Source organism: Megalopta genalis, chromosome 1 (assembly GCF_051020955.1).
Source record: "Megalopta genalis isolate 19385.01 chromosome 1, iyMegGena1_principal, whole genome shotgun sequence".
Taxonomy (NCBI): Eukaryota; Metazoa; Arthropoda; class Insecta; order Hymenoptera; family Halictidae; genus Megalopta; species Megalopta genalis.
Window position 1 is genome coordinate 2,613,106 of NC_135013.1, and position 23,012 is coordinate 2,636,117.

General features: G+C 37.0%; 1 protein-coding gene across 1 annotated transcript in view; it reads right to left on the reverse strand.

The window, feature by feature from the left end:
- The window catches only part of LOC117223581 (ATP-binding cassette sub-family G member 1), a 62,782-nt gene that overhangs the window by 27,687 nt on the left and 12,083 nt on the right, over positions 1 to 23,012 (reverse strand). Inside the window, exon 2 of the mRNA XM_076518984.1 lies at positions 11,863 to 12,332. Within this exon, the coding sequence (XP_076375099.1) occupies positions 11,863 to 12,094 (232 nt within the window). The 5' untranslated portion in view covers positions 12,095 to 12,332. The remainder of the gene's footprint in view (positions 1 to 11,862; positions 12,333 to 23,012) is intronic.

Genomic DNA, 23,012 nt, shown 5'->3' on the forward strand with positions numbered 1-23,012 from the left:
AGCTCTGAAAAGAGCCGATTTTTTTATGCGACGCGTTCGAAGTTCATATCGTTAAGAACACATACCGCGTTGACGGGATAAACTGCGGAAGACTAGCACGATGGCTGACAATGTTCGCGTTCGATGGAAAACAGTTGAAATTCGCTCGTAGGAGAACGAAACACAGTCGGCCATCGTGCCAGTCTTCTGCAGTTCATCTCGACAACGTGGTACATACGTGTCGTTAACAGTGAGAACTTCGAACGCGTCGCATAAAAAAATCGGCTCTTTTCAGAGCTATACATATTAACCCAGGAAAGTTGGTCCATAAATATTATTGATAAGTGATCAGTGTTTAGTGATAATGCAGTGAAAGTAAACGTTGAAATTGCCTGCCTGGAGATATCCTTCTGTTCGTCGCCGTCGGATACAGATCAGCTGTGCAGTTCATCATACATTGTACGAGGTCAATGCACTATCCTCCTGCACACATTTTCGTGCATGAAGTGGATTTTACAACTAAATGGGTGAGTTTCTTGTTGATAATATTCTTCATATTTCTCTAACAAACATATCCCTTACATCCTTTAACACGATTATTATTTATTAAATTAGCTTTGCGAATCATTCGTTGAACTATGTTCGGACACGGAATTATTTAAATAAAATACCATTAACGTAAAATATCATTTACGTACTTTGTTAATCTTCACTGTACACCTTGCTTAAAAATTTCATATGTTACACACGAGGTGTCATGCACACTAGAAAATTAAAACGGCCGTCACGGTTAAATTACTTATTATTTCGGGTCCGAAAAATTAGTAAATATTCTTCAGACATTCTAAAGTAAAGGTGAACAGCGTTTTTCTTCAAAATATCACTGTCACGTAGTAAAAAAAAAATCCGGAAAGTTCTCGCTTCGTGATTTGTTCAATACTTCGAACGTGGCTCGAGTCCGTCCCGACCATCTGTCAAAGCCTCGTGCTGCGTACTCTCTCGCGGACTCTCTCTCTCGCACCGTCACCTCTCATTGGCCAGTGTTTTTCGTTAATAACTCGTAAACAAAGCCGCGGATTGCATTTTCGCAAAGGAAAAAGTTACTTCAAATGACCTCAGCTACCCCTCATTTTCGGCTGTTAAAATAATTGTGGGACACCCTGTATATAGAATAGTATACTACAGTATTCTACGTATAGTATAGTATACTATATTATTCTATGTATATAGGGTGTCCCAAAAATGTCTCGCAATCCGAAAGTGGCAGATTCCTCAGGTCATTTGAAGCTGGCGCGAAGCGATCGAGCCAATGAGCGGAACTGGGCTTCGTGCGCTGGTTGGCTGGACCGCCTCGCGTCAGCCGTACTCGATTCTTATTAGTCACTGTTTTTCGTTAATAACTCGTTAACGATGCCTCGGAGAAAATTTTTGTAAAGGAAAAAGTTGCTTCAAATGATCCGAGGAACCCATTATTTCCGGATTGAGAGAAATTTTTGGGACACCCAGTAGAATAGTATACTACAGTATTCTATGTATAGAATAGTATACTACAGTATTCTGTGTATAGTATAGTATACTATATTATTCTATGTATAGAATAGTATACTACAGTATTCTATGTATGGAATAGTATACTACAGTATTCTGTGTATAGTATAGTATACTATATTATTCTATGTATAGAATAGTATACTATATTATTCTATGTATAGAATAGTATACTACAGTATTCTATGTATAGTATAGTATACTATATTATTCTATGTATAGAATAGTATACTACAGTATTCTATGTATAGAATAGTATACTACAGTATTCTGTGTATAGTATAGTATACTATATTATTCTATGTATAGAATAGTATACTACAGTATTCTATGTATAGTATAGTATACTATATTATTCTATGTATAGAATAGTATACTACAGTATTCTATGTATAGAATAGTATACTACAGTATTCTATGTATAGAATAGTATACTACAGTATCCTATGTGTATTCAATTAACAATTCTAATAACTTAAAAATAATATGATAACACTCTTAAATGCGATCTATTAATTATCATCATAAATGCATAAAATCCACGGTCCAGCGATCATCCAAAAAATGAAGCTTGAAATTGATAATAAAATTCTTTTTTATCATTTCAAGTAAATCAATGAAATTACATTAGGAACAGTATAGTCCTCGTGCGGCAAGAAGGCACCTTTGTGCGTTTACATTCCCCCACTACCGCAGCTAGTAAGAGGGGGGACACAAACGCAAAGATGCCTTTTAGTCGCGCGAAGACTATACCGTTCCTGATGTAATTTTATTGATTTACTTTCACCTATTAAAAAAGTGATCTTATGCATTCATGATGAGAACGAGTAGATCGAATTTGAAACAATAGACGAATTAAGAGAATTTAAGAATGTCATCGTATTATTATCGAGTTATTAAAATTGTTAAAGAGAGAAAGAAGTTTCTGCCTGACAACAGATGCTGCAATCCACGAGAACAAAATTTATTTCTTCTACTAATCGGAAATATTAGTTAGGACAATTCGACCAACGAGGGGCAGAATAGCAACAATTTGCCTCTCTATAAATAATAATAGAAAAATTCATATTGTCGCGATCGTGCACAGGCTGGCTACCAGACTCGATAATCAAATCAAATGACGCGCAGACGGTTATGAAACTATAAACGATAGCCGACTAATCTGGCCGTTGTAACGATCATGTAACACGCGAATTTCAAAGGACCGGCGTTATCGCGCGCGGATGTTATCGCTCGCGCGACCCCCGATAATATTTAGTAACAGTTTGTCGATCTTTTCCGTAAATTGAAAAGGAACACACGGAAAGAAGCTACGGGTCCAAGAAAACGATAATGGTGACATTGAAAGAACGAGAAGATTTGCAAGAGCAATTCAAATATTTTGAAAACGAAGAGGCGATTCGATGAATAATTATTTATTTATTTGTTTATTGAGTACGTACTGAAAGTTATCCATTAGTTATACAATTACAAAAAAAGAGAGAAAAAAACATATAGAGAATGACTTGGTACACGGTTAAATAAAAACGTAAGAAAACCGCAATGCCTTGAATTAATAAGAGAAATCTCCACGGACTATAAAAAACGTTGCGAAATTATATTAAGTAACACGCCTACGTTTCGCGATCATGCGTCTCATCGAAACGTCGACGTACAGGATGTCCCAAAAATGTTACGTGATACGGAAAGGGCGGGTCGCTGAGGTCATTCGAAGCAACATTTTCCTTTGTGAAAATGCGATCCGTGGCTTCCTTCACGAGTTATCGACGAAAAACGCTTGACCAATGAGAGGCAAGCGCGAGACGGCGCAGCCAACGAGCGCGCGGAGTCCGGTTTCGCCCATTGGCTCGGCTGGCGCGAGGCGGCCGAGCTCGCCTCTCATTGGTCACTCTTTTTCGTTAATAACTCGTGAACGAAGCCGCGGATCGCATTTTCGCAAAGGAAAAAGTTATTGCAAATGATCTGAGGAACCTGCCCTTTCCAGATGTTAATATAATTATGGGATACCCTGTAGAGATCTATACTAGATCGTATAGAACCCTATAAGAACTAGTGGAGTAAACAAAAAATATAATAAAAACATCGCGGAAGAAGTCGAAGGACAATAAAAAAATAAAAAATAAAATACCTGGTAAAATGACTAAAAGACTGAGAAAAAAATAAGAGAATGAAGAGAAGACTGGAGACTTTAGTGCAAAAAAAAGGGAAGAGTTTGAAGGAATTTGTTCGATGAATTTGATGACAATCGATCCAGGATAACCATCATCACAAAAGTGAATGTGTTCTGGAACACACCTGTTTCCTAATGATTTTTCGAATTTTTCAAAAGATAGAACAGTCGCTGTTCCTAAACCCTGAATTTCTCGAAATTATCTTCGCAGTTGCAACTGCGATAAATATTTTCTCGATGGAAATAATTTTTTAGGGGAGCAAAAACTTGATATTTACAGTACGCTTGCATAAACGACTTGGAAAAAGAAAAAACGTAATAATATTTGTACGAAACAGGTTATTATTGCAAATCACCATCGCGAGTCATACAGACATTTTAAGCGACACTCGAAAGATAACACTTTTATGGACGGACGCGAAGCGTTGTTTTCAAGTTTTTCTACCTGTTTACCGGAGAATCGGCGTCGCACAATAGTCGGTATCCATACGAAAAGTGAGAAACAACGTACGACGACTAAGATAATATATTTAAGTCTTAGAATTTTGATTTTGTTATCAACGCGAGGCATCGCTCTTCGAAATGCAGTCAAAGCGAACACTGAACTCGTAATTAAAAAATGAAATAAAAATTCAACGTATTCAATTACATAAATATAACTCGAAAAAATGTGAGAGATAAATCGATCATCGGATGATCGACCTTAAACTTCAATTTGCATGAAAAAACCAGTTTACGAGAGACAGTAAATTAAGGACTTATTTTCTTTTTTATTGATAAGATAACCCAATTACGATTTCCGCTCGCCCCACTTTGATCTCGCTTATTTATTCGTAACGTTCGAGGTCGCCGTACGTAGCGAACGCTTCGGTCACGGTGTTCGCTCTTAAAAAAATACTGTGTTCCTCTGACAAGTGGAGGGTCCCCAGGATCGATGCTTACTTTTCGATGAAATTTGTAAAGCTGAATCCAATGATGCCCCCTGTTTTGGGGGCTTATAGTTTCTCAGATTAATCAATGTTAAAATTGCTAATAAAAGGCCAGAAAGACGCACTGGATTACACAGCGAGGCACCCCCACTCCCTGCTGTGCGGTGCCACGCTGCGCGATCCTTTATTACATTACTTTATTACATTAATTATCTCAAAAACTATAAGCTGGATATCATTGGATTCAGCTTTACAAGCTCTACAGGGTATCCCGAAAATGTCTCGCAATCCGGAAATGGGAGATTCCTGAGGTCATTTGAAGCAACTTTTTCCTTTGCGAAAATTTTCTCCGAGGCTTCGTTTACGAGTTATTAACAAAAAACAGTGACCAATAAGAGGCGAGCTCGGCTGGCGTGCGGCGACCCAGCCAACGAGTGCACGGAGCCCGGTTCCGCACATTGGCTCGGCCGTCCCGCGCCAAATGATCTCGCCTCTGATTGGTCACTGTTTTTCGTTAATAACTCATAAACGAAGCCGCGGATTGCATTTTCGCTAAGGAAAAAGTTGCTTCAAATGACCTCAGGAATGCCTTACTTTCGAATTGCGAGACATTTTTGGGAACCTCCTCCCCTCGCGAGCCTGTTGTAGTTGCAAATAATAAATATAAAAAGAAAAAAGAAAAAAATGATTACTGTATTACGCATCTTCGCCGGAGGCTCGCGTATTTCCGATTCCACCGTGCCTGTTTACCGTGAAAACGTAAAAGAACGTTGCTCGCCATGTGCGACCGTCCGTCCGCCCGCGTTTGGAATAATGTTATTCCGCTTCCGTTTGGAGGTCGATAAATACGTGACGACACGAGGTCCGTACGTGACGACGAAGCACACATTTTATGCGTACGCCGCACCGCCGGCGAAAGATACGAAATTCGATTCGCCGAGCATTGCCGCGTTGGACGAACTCCGGTAATGCTTTTTGTTAATAATGAATAATTTTGAAAACAATAAAACATTATTTTCATTGAATTTTGTACTATTGCATATTGAAACAAAACAAAATAAAATAGAATAAAAAAGAATAAGATAGAAAAAGATAGAAAAAGATAGAATAAAATAAAATAAAATAAAATAAAATAAAATAAAATAAAATAAAATAAAATAAAATAAAATAAAATAAAATAGAATGAAATAGAATAAAATAGAATAAGATAGAATAAAATAGAATAAAATAAAATAAAATAAAATAAAATAAAATAAAATAGAATAAAATAAAATAGAATAAAGTAGAATAAAATAGAATAAAAAAGAAATCTATACAAATATAGCTATTTCAATATCTCAATATTTCTCCAGATGCGCACAAAGAATGTAGAAGAACTGGAACAGTGGGACACGGTGATTAATGCTTTTGTTTTGTACATTTAAAGATGTATGTCAGTACATATTGCATCGTCCAGATGACACTAGCCGCTAGGGAACAGTGGAATATCTCTAAATCGCGTTTCTTTTTCTTTAATTATCTCGGTATTGAATTAGAGCAGCAATTTCTGGAGGAAACCAACGTATTCGATCGTTGGGAACCGCGCGTCCCCGATTATTGCCTTTCCCGCCCGTCCGCGTCGACATCGCCGGTGACGCATATCTCCTTTGTCGATGCATGAATAATACAAGAAATCTCGGCGAACGGATGCGATCGACTGAACTTTGCGTGGACACATTGTCAGCCCGTTGCACGCGCGTCGGCGCCCATCGAAATGCACAGACGCTGCTGCTGCTGCTGCTGGCACACAACAGCGATAAAAAGAAAACTCGCGATTTATCTCCGCCGCGCGTTTCAAATATCGCGGGGAATAATCTGCGTTTGGAGCAGGCGAGACGCGACGGTCGCGTTTGAATAAAATACAGGGTGTCCCAAAAATGTCTCGCAAACCGGAAATGAGAAGTTCCTGGGATCATTTGAAGTAACTTTTTCGTTAGCGAGAATGCAACCCGTGGCTTCGTTTACGAATTATTAACGAAAAACGCTGACCAATGAGAGGCGAGCTCGCCTAGAGTTTGGCGGCCGAGCCAATGAGCGCGCGAAGCCCAGTTCCGCTCATTGGCTCGGCCGCCTTGCGCCAGCATATCTCACCTCTCATTGGTCACTCTTTTTCGTTAATAACTCGCAAACAAAGCCGTGGATTGCATTTTCGCCAAGGACAAACTTACTTCAAATTACCTCAGGAATCTCCCATTCTCGGATTGCGAGACATTTTTGGGACACGCTGTATAAGCCGGTCAGGCAAACCGGCAAAATCTTCTAATTCTCTGATACAATTTGTATACGGCTCCTTGGAAGAATTTCGTAGAACGATTTACGGCCGATTTAAATCCTTAACACGTTCCGCCACCGGCGTGCATGTAAGTAAAGAATTTCTTTTGCTTGACGAAGTTAACCCTTTCTGAGCTCGACCGGTGACTCCGACTCACCACTTAAAATTGTTATGTATAACGTTTTAAAATAATTGTAACGTTATCAAATTTCTTTGTATTTTAGATAACTGTTAAAAGTGCAATTGCCGCACGAGTCGTAAAAGTCAATTTCATATATATACATATACATATATAAAAAGCACTTAAGTCAAACAAAATGAAAAAATTATTTTAAATTATATAATACGAACATTAATGTTAATTTCATTGTTGTAATAATGTGATTCGTGTATCCTTTTTGTGCGATTCTTTTCTCTATAAATTTAACCCTTTTTGCGCTCGACCGGTGACTCCGACTCACCACTTAAAATTGTTATCTATAACGTTTTAAAATAATTGTAACGTTATCAATTTTCGTTGTATTTTAAATAATTATTAATTTCATATACAGGGTGTTCCGCAATTATTTTATCAGCCGAAAATGGGGGGTAGCTGAGGTCATTTGAAGTAACTTTTTCCTTTGCGAAAATGCAATTCGCGGCTTCGTTTACGAGTTATTAACGAAAAACAGTGACCAATCGGAGGCGAGATCATTTGGCGCGAGACGGCCGAGCGAATGAGCGGAACTGGGCTCCGTGCGCTCGTTGGCTGGGCCGCCGCGCGCTAGCCGAGCTCGCCTCTTATTGGTCAGTGTTTTTCGTTAATAACTCGTAAACGAAGCCTCGGAGAAAATTTTCGCAAAGGAGAAAGTTGCTTCAAATGACCTCGGGAACCTCCCATTTCGGGATTGCGAGACATTTTCGGGACACCCAGTATTGAAACAACTGATAATAACCTGTAATATATATGATAACCCATGTAAAACTGAACGGAGGCGATACTGAATCGTCGCATCGCGCGTCGGCGACGAAACTCACGGCTCATCTCGGCGCGTTTAGAACGGACACGCGCGGAATTATACATTTGGGCCGTGAGTAAGCGGCGAGCGCAACATTCGCGGTTGAATAAAATATGAGAGGCAAAGTACCTTGCCTTGTAGTTTATCGGCGAGAGAATCTTCTAGCACGAAGAAGACACGCGTATCTTTTATGCTTCGACAGTCTATTATGTTATTTCTTTTTTTACGATCGTTTCGTTATCGTTGAAAATAAAATAGAAGACTCCGTTCGCATATGACCCGCGCAATTGTTGCGCCATTGACAAGCAGCAGTTCCGAAGCTTCTCCTTGAAAGAATGCTTTTTGCGCGATCATTAAACAAATTATAATCAGATTCTCCTTGAAAGAACGCTGTTTGCTCGGTCGAAAGTCAAAACAAAATTTATGCGTGCGATAGAACGCACGAGAAATCTGCATGCATCGCGTCTTTGAATTCGAAGGACTCGTTAAAACTAGATTTACGGGTCACTAACAGCTGCTATTTATTGGCTTTCAAAAGCGGCAATGTAAACACAATGTAAAAGCGACAAAATAAAAGTGACAATAAGTTGTGACGTTAAGATGTAACAATAAAATATAACATTAAGTTATAACGTGAGGATGTAACATTGAGAAAGTAGCAATATTTAATTCTGATTTTGATCGAATGTTATTGTAATATTTGCTGCAATAGTGTTACCACTATCCGAAAGTGTCCCCACACCTTTTAAAAGGCAATAACTTTTTTTTAAAACTGGACTATGTGACTTGAATTTTCCTTGGATGATAGAGAAACTGGTCCACTAAATAATCACTAAAATACTTTTCCCTAATTTCGCCGTTACTTGGAATAACAAAAGAAGATAAAAAAACTCTCGTTTTCTATTTCTTTCTTTTTTTTTGTCACTCCAAGTGACAGGGAAATTAAAACAGAAAGTAAGTTAATCATTGTTTAGTAGACTAGTCTATCACTAAATAATCACTAAAATACTTTTCTCTAATTTCGCCGTTACTTGGAATAACAAAAAAAGATAAAAAAAACTCTCGTTTCCTATTTCTTCCTTTTTTTTTTTTGTTACTCCAAGTAACAGGAAAATTAAAACAGAAAGCATTTTAATCATTGTTTAGTAGACTAGTCTATCATCTAACAACAAATTAATTTTGTCCAATTTTAAAAGTAGTTATTACGTTCTAAAAAGTGTACGGACACTTTTGTGGCTCACTGTACATCGAATAATCTGAATAATCATGAATGAAAAAAATTAGTCGAATTTTTAGTCGAAAATTTTAACTCAGTTAAACTTAACCGAGTACTATTTAACTTAATTTTTAATTCAGTGTCAAAAATCGCGCGCCAATGGAAAGAAGCAAGAATAGCTCTAAGATCCGATAAATTCTGCAACGAGTTTCCGAGCGTGCGATGTCGAAACGGGCGCCGTTTGGCGCGACTCTGGTCCGATTCGTCGGTTTCTAACGAGAGGAGAGGTCTGTCTCCTCTCTGAGAACGCTCGACCGCTTTCACCCGTTTCAAACTTTCATCGCCGCTCGCAGGACCACTTCCATCCGCTTTCACCTGACGTCACCGGTGACATTTTAATACGCCGAGACGGGAAGAACGACGGAATCGCGGCGGGCTCCGGTCGCGGGCCCGAGAAACTGACCTATGAATGAACCGCGGTGACTTTTTCAAAATTCACGCTTTCTCGAGGGGAAAACCTTCGCGCAATCGTCGCTCCCGACGAAAGGAAATCGCGCGGCGTCCGAATCAACGACGTCTTCCGTGTGCAACGCAGTTACTCGTTTCTCGAGCAATCCGCCGCCAATTTCAATGCAAATGAATGTCTTTTAGCGAACGTTGAAGAAATTCATTAGAATGATCGCTGCGAGAAATGAACGCCGCGAGAAACACGTTTGGCGAATACTAATTCGAAGAGATTTGTCAGAATCGAACGAGCACTATACATACACGTTAACTCGAGCTACACTTTTCTAAAAATATTGGATCTTCGAAGGCACAAATTTCGTTAAAAATCGCAATGTCAAGAGACCATACGTGTGCACTACTGAGGTTATGTATCTTCCACTGCGAGCCAAATTGTATCGAGGGCGTTTCGATTATTGCATAACAAAGGTTGATATAACCCATTTCCTTTTAGATACAGCTACAATATCTAGGATCAATGTATTCTCACTGCAGCACTTTACAAATTAAGTATATGTGCTCCACGATCAGGTGTGTTCGTACCAGCTCATCGAGAACTGCACTGTATAGGTTATGGTACATAGTTCGGTGAAGCACCGCAGGAATGTACGCGCATAATAAAAAAAACTAATAACGCCACCAACTATGTAACAACTAAAATTAAACGCCAAATACTGTGTCAGAGAATAGATGATAGTGTACGTCGACTTTTCATCAAAGTAACGATTACTTTATCTAAAAATAATGCTAAAATGAACAGTTCTTAATTACCAAAATATAAATGCTTTTCGAATCAGCGTTCACAGCTGTCGTTACGAGTATTTCATAAGACTTGTAATATTTCATAAGCTTCCAAATATCAAAGTCAATAAATGAATTAAAACTGCGATTGCGATTACTTATATGTCATAAGTTATCAGTATTAAACATATAAAAAATGATGAGATTCGTTTCTAGAAAATTACACGCTATAAAATGTTAGATTTTAGTACTTTTATAAAATATCACAGTATATTTGGGGCTTCGCACACTTAACCTATAAGGGTCTAAGAAGACGTGCACTGTTAGAACCTCAGAAAACTAAAAAAGAAGTGAAAGAAACTTGAATACTAAACCTACCAAACGGGGTAAAATCGACCGGCGTACCTTATATAACGTACTTTTTCTACGAAAAGTAACGTACTTTTTCTCGTGAAAGTGTTTTCACAATTTTTATAATCGTAAAACCTGTGACCGGTCATTCGACCGCGGTAGGTTCGGTGTTAAGCGATGTAAAAAAAAACGTGCAGCACCATGAGAGTCACGAGTGCACCCTGTAAAACGATAATCTAGTACTGTAAAGACGATGACGCAGAGAATCGCGAAATAATCGGCGTGAACCGTAAACCACTGGTAAATTGACGCGTCAATGATTCGTCATCCGTTTATTCGCGAACATTAACAACTCGCGCTCGAAATTGATAATATGCACGGAAATATTGTGCAAGATACGAGGACAAGAAAAAAATGTAATAATAATAATAATAATAAGTATACAGCGGATATAGCAAAAGCGTCATAGTGCGGGCAAATAGAATGGATGAGAAATTTCATAGAAAAGAATATAAAAGAAAAAGTATAATAATAATAATAATAAGTATACAGCAGATATAGTAAAAGCGTCATAGTGCGGGCAAATAGAATGGATGAGAAATTTCATAGAAAAAAAATACAAAAGAGAAATAGAAAAATTATGAACGAAAAATTGTATTTTCGATAAATTACTAATAAATAAATACATACGGCGTCTCCCGTTAATATTCGGACACTTTTCAAAACGTGATAACTTTTTTAGGACTGAACTAAACGACTTGGATCTTTTTTTAGGCGACAGAGTGACCAGTCTGCTAGACCATAACTTTTCTAAATTTTGCTATTACTTGGAATAAAGAGGCTAGATAGAATAAAAAGACTTTCCTTTCCAACTTTTTTATCCGAGCTTCTAACGAAAATCTGAAAAATGTGTTTTGTAAATCTCGGTGTATATTCGATTTTTCTTTATTGCACTGGTGCGACGGCTGCACATACATATAAGATCTCTTTCTTTTTATTTCTTCTTCTGCATAAAATAAATAGAATAAAATACCGGCGGACCAGCAACGGGAGATTGCATCGAACTTCGCTTGGGAACGTGCGCGATTAAAAGCATGTTCGAGGTGTGAACTTACTCGGTTTGATGGTTCGGATGCTCTGAATGCTCCACTGGGTGACCGTGAATCGCAGATCCTGGAAAGCCACGTCGACTTCCGGCCTTTTCGGGAACGAGTGCTTCTCCTTCAGGTAATAGTTCTCTTTGGAGACGATCGCGGCACCGTGGACATCGTCGTGGCTATTGTGATCGACCTGGCAGCAGCTGAGGGACGACCGGGACGGTGAACAATGGTTCGGCGAGGCGGTCATCTTTTCTCCTGGCGATAAATCACGAGAGAGCTCGTCGTCTCGACGCGGTGCGGTGCGCGCTCACGGAGACCGTGTTCACGGGGAAACGGTGTTTTCCTTCTGACCGTGATTCACGTTCGAAGACGCATGTCTAGCGCCGGTTACTCCTCCTCCCTCTTCCTCTTTCACGGCCACGTGGGGTTCACTGTTTCCTTGCTCGGTCGATCACAGTTCTTGCATAATTGCACCGCGCGACGCTCTGCAACGGAAACGTTCGAACATGAACTATATTTACTCGTGTCGAAACAGGAAGGATCGACCGTTCTCGGTCGCGCGACAGTTTCGATTACAGTAATGTCTCCCTAACTGACGCTCAAATTGTACATAGAAATGGACAGTTTGGGAAGAGGAGATACGGTTATTGGAGCCTTGCGGTTAGTTTTTATAGTTACGAATTGTAAAGAACTATAAGAACGAACCGCAAGACTCGAATAATCGTATCTGCTTTCACCAAATTGTCCATTCTTGTGGACAATCTAAGCGTCAATTAGAGAGACATTACTGTACGCCAGGGGTGTCAAACTCGCGGCCCAAGATGAACATTTTTGCGAGAGATGTCAAGTATCAGGACGTAAACAATAATTTAACTTTATATATGTTTATTACAATGTAATAGTCAAAATAAAAATATTTGTTTCTATGAACATTAACTTTTTTTTGCGGCCCACCTAAAGTTAAGCATTGTTTATTTGGCCCAAGTTAGCTTTTGAGTTCGACACCCCTGCTGTACGCGGAACAACGTATAGTCGTCGCGCGACAAGAAGGCCCCTTTGCGCTTATATTCCCCCCACCCCCACATTTATTTAGCTGCCCCACTGCCGCGGCACTCGATCGCTATTGGCCGAGAACGGCGGCGAAGATCGTCGTCGGTCAATTCATATTATTCGGGAAGCGCGAAGAGATTCGATTATTTCATAATTTTTACACTAATGTCTCTCTCATTGACGCCCAGATTGCGCACAAAAATGGACAATTTGGGGAGAGGAGATACGATTGTACGAGCCTTGACATAACCTTGGCAATTTGTAACTGTAAAAACGAACCGCAAGGCTCGAATAATCGTATCACATCTTCTAAAAATTGTCCATTTTTGTGGACAATCTGAACGTCAATTAGAGATACATCACTGTACAGTAATGTCTCCCTATCTGACGCTAAGACTGTGCACAAAAATGGACAATATGGGAAGAGGAGATATGATTGTTCGAGCCTTGCATCATAATGTTGACATAACCTTGACAATTCGTAACTATAAAAACGAGAGGCATAAAAGTTAAACTATAAAAATTCGAGAGACATCACTGTACAGTAATGTCTCTCTAATTGACGCCCAGATTGACCACAATAATGGACAATTTGGGAAAAGGAGATACGATTATTCGAGGCTTGCGGTTTACTTTTATAGTTATAAATTGTCAACAATTATAAAAACGAGCCGCAAGGCTCGGATAATCGTATCTCCTCTTCCCAAATTATTCATTTTAGGGAACAATCTGAGCGTCAGTAAGGGAGACACTACTGTATACAGTTTAGAAATCTCGATGGGCTTAGAACCGATCGAAGGAAACATTCCGGATTGCTGAGAGACGTCTCTGAGACGTTTTCAAGTCGTTTCGAAGACGTCTTGCTTTGTAAAACTGGCTGGCTTTCAGACGTCTTCAAGAACGTCTTGTATTAAAAAACTGGCTCGCTTTAAGACGTCTTCAAGGACGTGTTGTGTTAGAAAACTGACCGGCTTTAAGACGTCTTCAAGATCGTTTTGTGTTCTCATTTTTGCGAAAACAAATTAGTCGAATGTTATATTTTTACGTTTCTACGACATTTATTTGGATATAGCAGTGCTTAATATTGAATAATGTATCAGTAGAAAATTAAAGAAACGGTGAAAAATTCGTTTCTCAATTTTTTGTCATTAGGATCTCTATTATTTTAGGTCCATTGTAGGTCTGAACGTCTCACGACCTAACACAGAAATCTTTAAGTCGTCGAAACGACGTTCGATCCAGCAAAAATGTTTTAAAGATGTTGAGACCTGCAATGGAAGTGAAATGGGTGTCTTTAAGACGTGGAAAATGTATAGCTAAAATATGGAATAGTGAAATATCATCTAAAAAGAGAAAAGAAATTCAAATCATTCAGGTCAAGTTTTAAAAAAGTTATCGCGATTAAAATGATTTGATAGATAAACTCGATTGCAATCGGTGCGACTACGTCTCTTGCAATTGGTGCGGACAACTTTTATTTTGCATAAAGATCCGCGTTCTAATAGTAATGTTGACATGAGAAACGTATGTACGGACGATGAAGAGTTCGAATCCGTAAATCAAACAAAGTGACGCGTTGTTAATACCTGTTTGGAGATCATGCGTAAATAGGAGAGAGATCAATTGAATTCAGTGCATATTTTGTTTACGTCAAATAACCTTTAGCACTTCGCGTTACAGTGACGGCAAAACGTGCTTCAAAGCAAAGAAAACGAAATTAACACTTCGGCGACTGGAGTCACGTTACATTTTGCATGACATACGAACGGCACACATGTACTTCGAAGTAGAAATATGGAAATTTTTCGAAGTCGAGAGAAATTTCTACTGCTGGAAATGGGGGCAATGGTAATAGTAGAGAAATGCTGGTGTAATTTAGTAGTGGAATGCTATACTAAATAGTAGAAAAATACTAGGGAAATATTAATAATGAAATGCTATACTAAATAGTAGAGAAATACTAGTGAAATATTAGCAGTGAAATGCTATACTAAATAGTAGAGAAATACAAGTGCAATTTAGTAGTGAAATGCTATACTAAATAGTAGAGAAATAATAGTAAAATATTAATAGTAAAATGCTACACTAAATAGTAGAGAAATACTAGTGCAATATTAATAATGAAATGCTACACTAAATAGTAGAGAAATAATAGTGCAACATTAATAGTGAAATGCTACACTAAATAGTAGAGAAATAATAATGCAATATTAATAGTGAAATGCTACACTAAATAGTAGAGAAATACTAGTGCAATATTAATAGTGAAATGCTATACTAAATAGTAGAGAAATAATAGTGCAATATTAATAGTGAAATGCTACACTAAATAGTAGAGAAATAATAGTGCAATATTAATAGTGAAATGCTATAATAAATAGTAGAGAAATAATAGTGCAATATTAATAGTGAAATGCTACACTAAATAATAGAGAAATAATATTGCAATATTAATAGTGAAATGCTATAATAAATAGTAGAGAAATAATAGTGCAATATTAATAGTGAAATGCTATAATAAATAGTAGAGAAATAATAGTGCAATATTAATAGTGAAATGCTACACTAAATAGTAGAGAAATAATAGTGCAATATTAATAGTGAAATGCTACACTAAATATTAGAGAAATAATAATGCAATATTAATAGTGAAATGCTATAATAAATAGTAGAGAAATAATAGTGCAATATTAATAGTGAAATGCTATAATAAATAGTAGAGAAATAATAGTGCAATATTAATAGTGAAATGCTACACTAAATAGTAGAGAAATAATAGTGCAATATTAATAGTGAAATGCTACACTAAATAGTAGAGAAATAATAATGCAATATTAATAGTGAAATGCTACACTAAATAGTAGAGAAATACTAGTGCAATATTAATAGTGAAATGCTATACTAAATAGTAGAGAAATAATAGTGCAATATTAATAGTGAAATGCTACACTAAATAGTAGAGAAATAATAGTGCAATATTAATAGTGAAATGCTATAATAAATAGTAGAGAAATAATAGTGCAATATTAATAGTGAAATGCTACACTAAATAATAGAGAAATAATAGTGCAATATTAATAGTGAAATGCTACACTAAATAGTAGAGAAATACTAGTGCAATATTAATAGTGAAATATCACACTAAATAGTAGAGAAATACTACTATAATGACATAGAGACACTCGCACACTGTTCATTATTTACAAGATGCTGCAATATAATAATGAGGAAAAGTACAGAGAGAACGAGCAAGCGTCCATGATCTGTCGATTATCCTTTTGTTCGCCTATTGTCTTTTCGCGCCTCGCCTGGCTTCGCATCGTGCTTGACCTTGCCACGCGTCTATCTCGAGCAGATACCGAAACTAATAACATTACTAAACGATGCCTATATCTAAGAACCTTGAGAGTCACTGCTCGTAAAAGCTGGGGTCAATAGACAATGCAGAGGCAATGTTATACAAGTTGGTTAATGGGGGTCGCGCAGCCGTGAGGCGTCAAGAAACCGATAATGTTTGGAAAATTCTTTCATAGATAATCGCTAAATAAAAGATGTAGTCTCTCTACGAAAATATAAACGTAAGTTTCAGCTCCGTTTCTTCAATTTTGCTCGTAGTCATAATCGCGCGATTTGGCAAAGTTATTCGTTGTTATCGAAACCCCTCTTTAGGGGTTTCGAACATTTATATAACAATGATAATAATAATAAAAAGTAGTAAAATAATATAAAATATTATGAAATAATATTATATAATATTATTATACAATATTATTTCGTAATATTTTATATTATTAATATTATATAATTTTATTTCATAATATTTTATATTATTAATATTAATAATATAATATTATTATATAATATTATTTAATAATATTGTATATTATTTTACTAGTGTTTATATATAACAATAAAAACCAGAAAAAGATAGAATCGACTTTTTAAGGGTGGCGTCCACCCTTAAAGGAATAATGGCAATAGATAATATTGGTAATAATAGAACGTTGCTTTTTCATCGGCGATTCGTTTCGTCAATCGCGGCTATGACGAAGAATCGGAGTGTGCCACGATGCCAGCGATCGTGACGTAACAGCAAGCAAACCGGCCAATCGCAAGCGCGCGTTAGACGAAGGTTGGGAAAGAACGCGCAAGGTGCACCGCGTGTCCGTGAACTGCGCGCGAATCGCCGAAGAAATTCATATTGCAGCCGAAAAAAGAAAGACATACACATTGAGGGGGGGGGGGGGGGAGAGGTGTCCGCAACTGTTAATCACAGCGGACACGGCCGTTCCTGGTTTATAGAACGGATGCGATTAACATTCGTCTGTTCGGAGGTGAAATTATAACGTGCTACTTCGTTTCCACCCTTAACCAGCAGCCACGCGTAATTAGATAACGACCGGTCTATCCTGTCAGTCCACAGAAACGGCGTAATATGTGTATTCGCTTTCCACTATTCGATCATGGAAATCGGTGACGTAACAAGTATCGGGATATGTATATCGATCGATTATGGCTCGATTGCGAATGCTCCGGAAATATTAATCGAACATCAATTCCAAAGATTTCCACGACATCTGCGTAACTTGATCAATGAAATTGTGGAACTGGGAACAGAAAATTTGTCACGGCGCATGCTGTTTTATAGCTTTTTCTTACGACTTTGCGATTTTTAATATCTTAGCTTCTTTTTACGTTCTTTGCAATCTTAGCTTTTAGCTTCTTCTTGCGGCTACTCAATTTTATATTTTAGCTTGTGTTTTCACAGTTTTGAATGTTTCAGCTTCTTCTTATGTCTTTACAATTTTTAATTAGGTCTTCACAATTTTATATTCTGATGTCACAAAATTATGGTACTTCCGGGGAATGGTGGGGGGGGGGGGGGGGGGGTCCTGAGGTGATTTGAAGCAACTTTTTCCTTTGCGAAAATGCACTCCGCGGCTTCATTTACGAGTTATCGACGAAAAACAGTGACCAATGAGAGTTAAGCGCGGCTGGCGCGAGGCGGCCGAGCCAATCAGCGGAACTGGGCTTCGCGCGCTCGTTGGCTGGGCCGCCTCGCGCTGACCGAGCTGGCCTCTCATTGGTCAAGCGTATTTCGTCAATAATTCGTAAACGAAGCCTTGGAGAAAATTTTTGTAAAGGAAAAAGTTGCTCCAAATGACCTCGGGAACCCCTCATTTCCCGGAAGTACCATATTTTCGGGAAACTCTATATCTTAGCTTTTTCTCATGTCCTCGCAATTTTATATTTTAGCTACTCGTTTTTGTCATAGATGCACAGAATATCTATTAATAAAGTCACATCAACAAAATAAACCTTTGCAATTACATACTGATAAAAATCGCGGCGAATTAAAAGCGTGTAAAAAGCGTGCGAAGAAAGGAAAAACGTTCGCAATAATATCAGCGAACGTACCAATAAAAGAACGACAGGAATGAGAAATATTTTCATGGATATTCCGTGGCAAATTAATAAACGTCGCGCCTTTAATACTCCGATCTGACCGCCGCAACGAGCATTGTTTATCGCCGCTCGTTAATTTAAATAGCCAATGACGCCTCCGTCGCCGTCGCACGAACGCAGAGCCGCGCGTGAAATCACGGTAAGGCCATTCGCGTCATCGGAATAATGTCAGCACTTCATTAGTTAGGCCTAATTGAGGCGACGTTCAAGTAAAAAGAAAAAAGAAAAATGAGAAAAGAAAGAAAAAAGAAACCACAGTAATAAATGTGATAATAGGAGAAAAATCGGAGAGAACAACGATACCTACGTGACAGCTCAATTAAACAATTTAGTATTACAAATACGGATTTCGAAACGATTCACAAATATGATTTGTATACTGTAATTTATTGTATGTTCTATCGGTAATCTCACGCGACAGCCATAATTGCTGCCGCGAACAAAGTGAGTCGCGGGTCATTAGCAACCGACAATAATCGAACTGCTGATAGAATAATCACGATTGATACTGGCATTTTATATATGAATACGTACAAAACGATCCATTGTCGGGAATAATGAGCGACACGACGTTATCAGCTCGAAGATTTATGCGCGTGTCCAGCGTTTATTGCAACACGATATATTAATAACAATAATAATAATTATTATCATATTAATTATATTGATAATTATTTATTAATAGTAATAATTATTATCATTATTATTAATTATTATATTGATAATTAATTGTTATTAATATTAATTATTATATTGATAATTAATTGTTATTAATATTAATAACAATAATATTAATATTAATTTATTATTAATAATAGTAATAATATCATATTAATATTGATTTATTAATATTAATTCGCGCTGAAATTGCGCACAAAAATGGACAATTTGGAAAGAGGAGATAACTATCATAACTTGCCGCAAGATTATTACTAGATTATTAATTGTGGTTATTAATAATCTTATCTCTGTCCTTTTTCGTGTGCGTAATCTGAGCAGAGAAATTACAATAAATTACAATTACAAAGAAATTACTGTATACAGTTGCTACCATTAATATTCGGACACCTTTTAAAACGCATAACTTTTTAAAAACTGGAGCAAACGATTTGAATTTTTCGCTTAAATAATCGAAGGACTGGTATACTAAGCAATGACTGAGCTACTTTGTTGCAATTTTGCTATTACACTTGGAACAACGAAACCAAAATAAAAAAATCTCGCTAAGTCAAGTTACAAGCGTGAAAGATCGTAAAAATTGCAAATTTCTCGCACTGATTAATCAAAAGTGTCAAAAAATCAGGATGAAACTGCGATTTGTGCGATCTTCAATTGTTTACAGCTGGTACGAAGGTCGATCGATTTCGATGACATGTTTTATCACGCGTACAACTCGCCGAGATCAAGAAAACGTATTTTTTTTCTTTCATTTCCGATATTGGCTCCGATAAAAAAAGTTAAAGATCGAGAGTTTTTAATTTCGGAGCAATGTTTTGAAGAAGCGTTTAAAATGTTTTAAAAAAGCGTTATCTAGTTACGGTCTAGCAGACTGGTCGCTCTGTCATCTAGAGCAAAAAAGAAAATCAAGTCGTCTAGGCCAGTTCTAAAAAAGTTATTGCGTTTAACCCTTTGCGTTGGAGGCTATTCTAATTCTACAGTTAAAATAAGCACATGTATTCGGTTCTCCGAACTTTCGCCGACGATTCCTTTTTTTCCTTCGGCTGACTTTCCGGCTTTTTTCTTTAGGCTGACGCGACCGAAGCAAAAACATGGTTTCTATTCGGATGCGATAATTGGCCGATTCATTTTCGCGACGAACAGCCGTGTCGACAAAAAAAAGAAGTCGGATAGCCGGAAGCGCGACGCTGACCGATTCTCGTTACGTCGCAAACTAATAAATCGTACAGTCCCCCTCGTTAATTATGTCGTCGTGTCACCGTAGCGGCAGATCGTTTCTCGATAAGATCGCGGCAGCGATTAGTACGCGGCGACAAATTAATTCGGCTCCGAGTTTGAAAAAATGATCGCCGTTAATGGGACGATGCAGGTCGCGCGTGCGTTTCGAGAGGGATATAAAATTAGTAAATAATAAAAATAAGTACGTGATAAATATAAAATACAAATATTTTTGTTTTTTTATATATAATATATATATAATGTAATAAAAATAATATATAATATATAATTTATAATTAATAAACAATAATATATATTTATATATATAATAATTATTATGTATAATAATAAATTAAAATATAAATAAATAGATAATAGTATAATAATAACATATAATATATATAATGAACAAAAATTATATGGTATAAACGTACATTGTATATTATGTAATTTTATAATATATTATAATATATTATATTAATATATATATATATATATATATATATATGTATATGTGTGTATTAAATATATTATTAATATATATATTAAAAATTATATGATATATACGTACATATATATCTTATAATTTTATAATATATTATGTATATATTATTCATATATACTATATTTATTTATTTATTTATTTATTTATTTATTTATATTAAAAATTATATAATATATGCGTACATATATATTACATAATTTTATAATATATTATAATACATTATATTAATATATGCATGTATGTGTGTAAATATATGTACATGTAAATTGTCTTATATCTGTAGGCAAAGCGTTCGTACCATCATCGTCGCAGTAAACGCAATAATTTTCGCGTAATCGTATTTCAAAGCGTCGACGTCGGGATGTTCGGACTACCTGCGATTCGTCGCGGGAAACCACGAGAATTCGAACGGAGATTCGATCGCGAGAGTTTGTTAATCGAATAATAGATTACTAAATCGTGCGCAATCGAACAACGTTCGATTATGTCAGCGACTACGATCGTCTTATCGTAAAAGGTCGCGGTTGCATATACAGTAGACACGGGCGAGTTTACGTCGTCGCAGATATCGCGACGAATTATGAGAATTTGCATGTTAGACGTTGCATCTTAGACGCATACGAAACGGACATGTTTACGGTCGGCGAATTTTATGCGTCCATAGGAAAACCGAGTGCACAAATGCAATTTAAAACAGCGAAAAGACGCAAATGATATTAAAACGTCAATGTATCGTTTAATATATTATATTAATGACATATTAAGTGGATATATATTAGGGGGACCGGAAGGTAATGTCGTTTCTGCGCATATTTATCTGTTTGAATTTAATATAAACAAACGACATAACTTTCCGGCCCCCCTAATATAATGTATTAATAATATACATATATATTAATGCATATATTATACATATATGCAATGAAAAAAATATATATATATATTAATATAATGGATTATAATATATTATAAAATTATAAGATACAAATGACGTATATGTACATAATAAATTGAGAATTATGCATTAACATATTAATTGATTGAAAATGCATTAAAAAATATACATATATATAAATATATATAATATATAATAATGCATTGACGTATGAACTGATTGAAAATAATGCATTAAAATATATATATAATACATAATAATGCATTAACATATTAATTGATTCAAAATAACGCATTAAAAAATCTATACATATTTATATATATATATCTTAATGCATTATTTTCAATCAATTAATACGTCAATGCATTATTCTCAATTTATTATTATTATTATCAATTATTAGTACCGTTTTTTTTTTTCGATCGATTAAAATGATTCGAGAAACAGCAAGCTTGTTATCTTGATTTCTCTATCCTTCGAATCGCGATCCGGACAATGTTTATTTAGCCTAAAAATCCGTCGTCTAGTTGTCAGTTTCTCTTTTCGATTTTTTTTTTGCTCGCGAGAGAAAGCGCGAACGTTGTTCGCACGGCGTTGTCGTCGATAGCGTCGGCATTATCTCGAAAAAAAATATGATTCGGCTCCGATATCGGCCCCTAAAAGCGAGCGCGTCGGCGAATAATCACGGATCGCGGATAAACGGTTGCCTCGGATCATAGTACACGACGGTCGTCCTCCGGTGCATAGAATTATACAGGGTGTCCCAAAAATGTCTCCCAATCCGGAAATGGCGGGTTCCTCGGATCATTTGAAGCAGCTTCTTCCTTTACAAAAATTTTCTCCGAGGCACCGTTAACGAGTTATTAACGAAAAACAGTGACCAATAAGAATCGAGTACGGCTGACGCGAGGCGGCCCAGCTAATCAGCGCACGAAGCCCAGTTCCGCTCATTGGCTCGGTCGTCTCGCGCCAGCTGAGCTTGCCTCTCATTGGTCACTGTTTTTCGTTAATAACTCGTTAATGGTGCCTCGGAGAAAATTTCTCAAAAGGAAAAAGTTGCTTCAAATGATCCGAGGAAACCGTCACTTTCGGATTGCGAGACATTTTTGGGACACCCTGTATTTAACGGTTCAAGATCAGCGGCCGCATTCGCGCGATTACGAACTATCTCCGTTGACGAATGTCCGTGATCTTTCGCGCGTTCTTCGATAACATTTGCATTTTGATCCGATATACACTCGGCTTCAGCTGTGCAATATGTATGTAGCTGTATTCTGACGTCGGACATTTAATTATGCGCGTCCGTTTGACGGACGTTAATCGACCGTTTCTTCGACAGACGTTAATTAATTT